At 53.5% G+C, this 7185-nt stretch overlaps 1 protein-coding gene across 1 annotated transcript; it reads right to left on the bottom strand.

Moving 5' to 3' along the window:
- Window positions 1–380: 380 nt before the first annotated feature.
- Window positions 381–5790, bottom strand: DUOXA2 (dual oxidase maturation factor 2). Its single transcript, XM_052808584.1, has 6 exons — window positions 5644–5790; window positions 5446–5503; window positions 2775–2909; window positions 2370–2583; window positions 1036–1250; window positions 381–580 (listed from the first exon to the last, which is right to left on the bottom strand). Exons 1-6 carry the CDS (start codon window positions 5788–5790, stop codon window positions 381–383), a joined length of 969 nt encoding a protein of 322 aa, XP_052664544.1.
- Window positions 5791–7185: the final 1395 nt, after the last annotated feature.

The raw sequence follows: 7185 nt of genomic DNA, 5'->3' as shown, positions 1-7185 counted from the left end.
CTCACCAGTAATCTCAGTTTCTGGTGTGGGAACTGGCCATCGGAGACTCACTACACCAAGCTGTGCCAGAGCATGGAGCAGGAAGGGCATTTCTCCTGGGACAGAGATCCCCAGGTGAGTGTGCAGCTCAAGTTGCTGGAGCTGTAACGGGCTCCAATTGCAGCTTGCTGGCTCTCTGCAAAGCCTGCCCTTTTCCAGAGGGCACGGTCAGGGATATACAGTCTGCAAAGTTACTTCTCAGCAAGTACCGATCCCAATGTGGACTCATGCACTCTTCAAAGGCAGTTGGATGGGGAAGTCAGTCTCTGGGGACATCAAGAAAGGTTTGTGCCCTGCCCTTTCAGGCCCACCTTCAGGGAAAGAGTGGGAAAAACTTTCTTCTAGATGCTGTTGGGTTTGAGTTTGGAGGGCTGAGAAGAAGACAGTCCTTTGCTCACGAAATGAGGGTTGACGAACACTTCAGTCATGTCCTGGTACTCCTCTACATTGTCCTCACGGAGATCAAAGAAAGTTTTCAGTAGGTCCAGGTTGAAGTAGTGCAGTGTGACAACAGTGATCCCAGACACAAAACAGAGCAAGCCTGGAAGACAATGTGCTCTCCGAGAGTGTTCCTGTAAACACCAGCAAACTTCCCACCCCACACCCCTCCTCTGCTGGCCCCCTGCCAGGGGACAATGCCTTCTCTTGTGGAAGATGGCCTTCTACTGTATGAGGTGGCTTCAGCTGCTGTGCTGAGCATCTTAAAACCCAGGCATGGGTCTTAAAACCCAGGCGAGAGATCCCCATCTCCTTGTATTACTGCACCTCAGGGACTAAAAATCCCTCCACCATCCCTTGAGATGGGGATACTGTTCCCCCTTCTGCCAGCCCTCTCTACATCTCTGCCAGGATCTGCTTTGCCAAGGCACAGGCTGGGGCTCTGGTGGGCTGCACTGCCCGAGCTCTCTCACCTACATTTCTGGGGGGAAAGCACTGGGACTCTTGCACACCTAGAAGGACAGGGTGGTGTGCCCTGATGTAGCTTGGTATCCTTACCAATCGCTAGTGTGAGCCAGAAAGATCCCCCATAGCCTATGCGCAGGGTTGCAGTCCCAAACTGGATCAGGCACATGGGGGAGTTCCTCACAGTGGAGAACGAGAGCAACGAAAACATCATGAAGGCCCCTGTGACCAGGAGCATGTAGCCTCCATAGACTAGGACAGGCATGGAGAAGAGCATGTTGGAGATAAGCCAAGTGCAAAAGGCCACCCTGAAGACAAGAGAAGACCAATGGATGAGTTGTGCAAGTGCCACAGACTAGGATTCTCAATGTGAGGATTTCCACGTGGGAGGAAGAATCTGGGCTCTAGGTTGCGTTGTATGAGGCCAAGAAGCTCTGTGGGCAGTCTGGAGTGATCCCTAGCCTCCCAGGCTAAGCAAGCAGATGTGCAACACTCACACTGCTACATCCAGAAGGCAGAAGCCCAGATTTCCTCTTCCCATTGCTCAGCCCACAGACCGTACCAGCCTCAAGGATGCTATGGCAGCCCAATCAGTGTATCTAGAACATCTCAGCTCCTTGCCCTTCAACCTGCAAGGCAGTGCAGACCCCAGAGAGCAGCACACAGGACTGGGATAATTGCAGGAGCAGGCATAAGTCATTTGCAGCACCTCTGGACTTGGCTGAGGAGCTGGATGACAGGGGAAGCCTTCATCTATGGGCCAGAAGCTCTTGTTCCATGGCATTGCCAGGCCCCTTTCCTAGCTTCTGCATCCTTGCTGTCAAACCCAGAGCAGGGGGAACAGCACTGCAATGGCCCTTGCCCTTCACAACCCATGGTAGAGGGGACCGTCTCCTGACAGCTGTGGACCAGCTCTCCCTCAGCCCAAGTGAGCAACAAGATATTGCTGCGCAGCAGCTCCTGCTAAAGAGTCAAGATTGACCCCACAATAACAGCATCATCAGCTTTTCCTCATCTGGTCCCACTCCCAGACATTAAAAACCCTCACAGATGTGGATGGGAGAGTTCTGCACATGCCCATGGGTCTCTCTGGGCCACTGAGGACAGCAGCTCCAATTCCCTCCATGGGGATGGACGCCTGCCATCATCACCACATCATGGCAAGGATCTTTACCCATCCCCCTCTCCTGTGCCCAGCCCTGGTGGAGTTGACTAGCAAAGAGAACCCAGACCTCCCATCTGCTCAGCCCAAGGTGCCTACAGGGCCACCAGTTTGACCGCAGACCTTGCAGAGGTCCCTCCATGCACACGGCTTTCCTCCTGGCAGCATGCAATGAGCATCCATCTCAGAGGCCTAGGGACAAGGTAGCAGAGCCCTTCCCACATCCTTGCATCTCCTCTGCCTGCACCAGGAGAGAAAGGCTCACCAGAGAGTGGCCGATGCGTAGTGGCTGGAGATGCGGTACTGCCTGTGCACGCCGCAGGGGCTTTGCATGGTGAACTTCTCTGCCACGTAGAGGATGGGGCTGGGCAGCCCCTTCTCCAGGCCTTCACTATAGCTGTGGTCATAGTCTGCACCGAAGCTCCAGGCAAAGTGCTCATTGTAGTTGATGGTCTCGTTGACCTGATTCACTGGGTTTCCTGCCAGAGGGAGAAGACTGAGGTCCTGCTGTGTCCCAGCAGCCTGGGCACTGCCAGCCAGGAGCAGGGGCCACCCCAGTGACAGCAGGGTCCCAGGAGCCTCCACACAGACCAAGGCCACCCACAGATCACTTGGAGACCTCCTGGGGCCATGGCCGCTCCAGAGCTGCAGACGGGGACATCAGACTCACCCATGAGCGTGATGTTCACCCCTGCCAGGCCGACATGCAGCCCAATGTCCGCGTTCACCAGGGCATGGCTGAAGGACTTGTAGGAGGTGTTTGCCTTCACCCAACCAGTCTCCCAGTCCCCTGTGAACTGGACAGCTGCCAGGAAAAGTAAAGCTGGGGTTAAAGAGAGGCTGGTCTCAGGCTTTGCTGTGCTTAAGGGGAGGATCACGGGCAAGCACGAATGGTGGCGTTCCCACCGTGGCACTGCAAGGGAGTGTAAGGAGGGCAGGAGAGCTGACTCAGCCACCAGGACGTGCCTCAACCAGCTCCCACGCCCTGGCAGAGCTCATGTCCTCCCCTCGCTGAGCATCCACTCCCTCAATCCAGGAGGAGGGGAGCTCAGATCCCCAGGGACCAACCCCATGACCTGATTCCTCCTTGGACATCCTCTCCAGGACTTCCCTGCAAGCTCCCCACCACGGCAAGCACCGCAGCCCCCAGGGACAGACCTCGGAAATGAGCCCACTCCTCAGCCTCGGGAACAGGGGTGAGTTTCATTCCAAATATTAAGGTCCCTAGACTGTACTGTTACTGAATAGCGAAGATCACTGTCAAACGGAGGCAGTGGGGAGGGGTGGCAAGCTCTGACAGTCATTTCAGCTGGTGGAAAAAGAAAAATTCGAAGCATTTCCAGTATAATTTTTTTTGGAACAAAGTATCCTTTTCTGAAACACTTTCACTTTGTGGTGGGCTTAATTTTCCTGCACTGAAATGAGCTGGAAGTGAAGGTGATGACTTAATCTCAGGCTGAACAAGAAAACGTGCCCGAAAATAAGTTCAGCTGCTGAATCAACTTGTGAGGGCACTGATCCAGTAGCAGCTCTGCAGGAACGTTTTCTAGCTGCAGGGTCGAGTGTGCCCTGCTGCTGCCGCCAGACAGAAACCCTGACGCTGGCTTTAAAACAATTAATTCCTCCTGTGTGCTCAAGCAGCACCCAGCTGCATCCTTGTAACAAGAGCGGCACTGGATGGCTCTCCAGGGTTGAGCTGGTTAAGGCTGTGGAGCAGGCCCTGACCTCCACCTCTCTGCCATCTCCAGCCTGGCACCATGTTCCTGGGCAGCTCTGGTGGCATCTCCCAGCACCTGGACATCCCCAGGCGGAGGGTGACCACCACATGCCAGACTGGCCCATGTGTCAGCCAGCAGAGTTCCACAGCTGGTCACAGCCTGGTTATCTACTTCTATTGCCTGGTCGAATCGGCAGCTGAGTCATTTAGGTTGTGCTTCATCATCCCTCTCCAAGCAGTCTTGTAATCATCCCAGTCTTCCACATCAGAAGAATTTCTTTGATTTAGGGTCAGGGCTGGTTGCTCTCCCCATCTAGCATCTTCTATCCCCTCTATCCCCCTCTTTTGCTTACACATCCTGTCACCCTGTCTGAGTTGGAAATCCCACAGCCTGGTTTCCACCACCACCCCATTTATTACAGAAGATTTCCTGGTTTCTACTAAATCAAATCCTCTCCTTCATCTCCTCCTGCCTTGCTCCTTGGAAGGTCTTTACCCCCCCTGCCCCAACATCTGCCCTGCCTGTGTTTTATTTCGACCTGCTTTCTCCACATAACCGCAAGGGTCCTCTCATCCTCCAAACATGCCTGGCCGCAGTCCAAGCTGCTCAGCCATGCTCCCTCAGCAGCAGGCAGCTCAGGAGGGCTTGCACGGTGTGGGACAATAATGGAAGGTCGGTGAGGAGGATTGTAAACACACTCAAGTGACTTGCAGCTGTGATGTAGAAAAACACATATATGATACTAACTGTTGTTTAGCCTTGTGTGTTGGACAAGTAGAACATCTGTGTTTAGATAACATAGGCCTGTGAGAGACTTAGAGGCACTCTATTGAACATGCTTGAGATTCCTGCCCTGCTGTGGGAAAGAACAAAGCACAGTGGCAAACTACGCCTGCATGAATCATAGAATGGTTTGGATTGCAAGGGGCCTTAAAGATCATCTAGGTCCAACCCCCCTGCCATGGGCAGGGACACCTTCCACTAGACCAGGTTGCTCAACGCCCAGTCCAACCTGGCCTTGAACACTGCCAGGGATGGGGCATCCACAACGTCTCCGGGCAACCTGTTCCAGTGCCTCACCACCTGAATCCCTGAAATACAGGCAAAACCAGCAGGTTTGGTGATCCTCTAGCAAGGACTGAACTCCACGGTGCCTGTGTCCCCACTTGCATGCCTCTGCCCGGGTGCTGCTTTGGGGATCCCCCGGTTTGTGAGGTAACAAAAATAAATTTACTCTTTGCATTTCATCCGTGGTTTTGTGGTTGTTCCTGCATCCTGCCTGTATAGGCTCACATACACAGTTGGAGGAACATGGGGCTGTGCAGCCCACCAGAGCTGGGGCTGTTCGAACTCTGTGGTGCCATTACAGCCAGCAAATCTCCCTCTTGATACAGAAGTGACCACTGGCACCTTCAGGTGCTCTCAGCCTCCGGTGCCAAGGATGGGGAAGGCCTTTTGGGAAGCTGTGTGACCGCTTTGCAGAGCAGGGGTAGGATAGACCCTGCAACCAGCCTTGGCCAGGCCATGGCTGTGACCACCAGCTCGCATTTCCCGGACGCAGAACCTGCCCCAGGGTTTAATCCTGCCCCCAGACCCAACCTCCAAGGGCTGTGCAGCACTTACCAACAACCACCACTCCCACAATGAGGCTGAGGAGAACCCGGGCAGTCCAGTACAGCCTCTGAAGGGAGAGAGGTGGGACATCAGGTAGGGAAGAACAGCCCCCGCTGTCCTCCTGCCTCACCCCGAACCAGCCGGGAGTGTCCCAGCATCCAAAACGTGGGGAGCAGATGCTTATCCCCAGGGAGAGGGGTCACGCACCGCCCGTCCACGGATGCCAGGGATGATGAGCAGGAAGCTGCAAGCGAAAGTTAGGAAGACCACGATCACTATGATGGTGCTGACATCGAACACGAAGGCCTTCCTCTGCTGCGGGTAGAAGGGGTAGACACCGTCAAAGAGAGTCATCCTGCACCTCCAGAAGCCTGCGGGAGAGAGGGGGTGACAGCGGGCACCCTGCACTGCCCCAAGCCTGTGGTGGCCAGCCCCAGCTCAGCTCTGGAACAACCAGCTGCAGGAGGTCCACCTCAAAACTCCCCAGAAGGACAAGGAAATGTGACACTGTAAGGAAACAGGCAGGGTGAAATACTCCCCAGCAGAGAAACATGCCACCCAAAAGCTCTCAGTGGAGGAGAAGAGGTGCCTGAGGCAGGGCTCCACCAGCCTGGAGGGATTGTGGCAGCCCGGGGAACCATGAGCCACTGTCCTGCTGCAGCTTGAGGAGCAGCCCAAGCGCAGAAACCTGCTGAGCAGCTCCTCCCCAGACAGAGCCGGGTCTTTTCCTCCAGCAGATGCAGCCAGGGCTTTCCGCTTTGTGGCACACCCTTAGAGGAAGTCCACGAGCCGGCGACTATCGGCAGACGCAGCCTTCCTCCAAAATGACAAGGAACTACTGAGAACATTGGTTTCACAGTAGCAAAATTATCTCCAGTCAGGGGCCACCATTGCCAAGGGGAACAAAGCCCACCACCCCCTTTTCCACCCCCTCTCCTCGAAGAAGCTTTTCCCCAGGAGCTGCAAAGTACAACCTGGGGAGGGAGGACTGTTCCTGTGCTTGGTCCAGAGGGGCCAGAAGCAAGCCCTAGAGTTGGCATGTGCGTCCGAGGAGCACACGAACATCAGGAGCACATCTCAAGGTGAAAGGCAATTGAGTTACATGAGACAACGAAGTGTGTAATTACCACAGATGGCTTTGAACTCCCACCGACACTTTAGTTCTAGCAATTACAGAGCTTCCCCTGTTCCTAGGTTAGATCTTTGCTACCAAAACTGATTACATGCTTAGTCCTTTTATTTTGCTTATTTAATAGCATCTCTGCACGTAACTACCCCAGGAAGTCTTCAAAAGTCAGGGAACGCTAGAGCTAATATGACTCATGACCAAATACAATTTCATTCTGTCCCTGCATGGAGGAGTTGATTTTATTCTCATTTTCTGAAAACAGTATTAATCATATTTTTTAGGTAAGATCCAACCCAGAGCAATTCAGCCACAAAAAAGTGGTCCCAAATCCCTAGAAGTGGGTGAGGATTACAATAAGTATCATAAAACAGTTTACCTGGGCAGCTGGTCACTTTTCAATGCGTAAAGCAATATTTGGTTTCAGAATAATTCTCTGTCCAGTAATCCAGATCATTACAGCAAACAATTTTAACAGAGACTGGGTTTTTACAGCTGGCTCACAACTGACCTGGACCTGACTTTATCTTGACTCTCTGCTCTGGACTAACAGAGCTATCATGTGCACTTGCAAATGTTGTTTTGGGCTGTTTGCTATAACTGTTTTGGCTAGTTCCCTCGAA

This window comes from Harpia harpyja, chromosome 14 (genome assembly GCF_026419915.1).
Source record: "Harpia harpyja isolate bHarHar1 chromosome 14, bHarHar1 primary haplotype, whole genome shotgun sequence".
NCBI classification, from domain to species: domain Eukaryota; kingdom Metazoa; phylum Chordata; class Aves; order Accipitriformes; family Accipitridae; genus Harpia; species Harpia harpyja.
The sequence above is the reverse complement of the archived record's forward strand: the minus strand, read 5'-3'. Positions and strand labels throughout refer to the sequence as shown.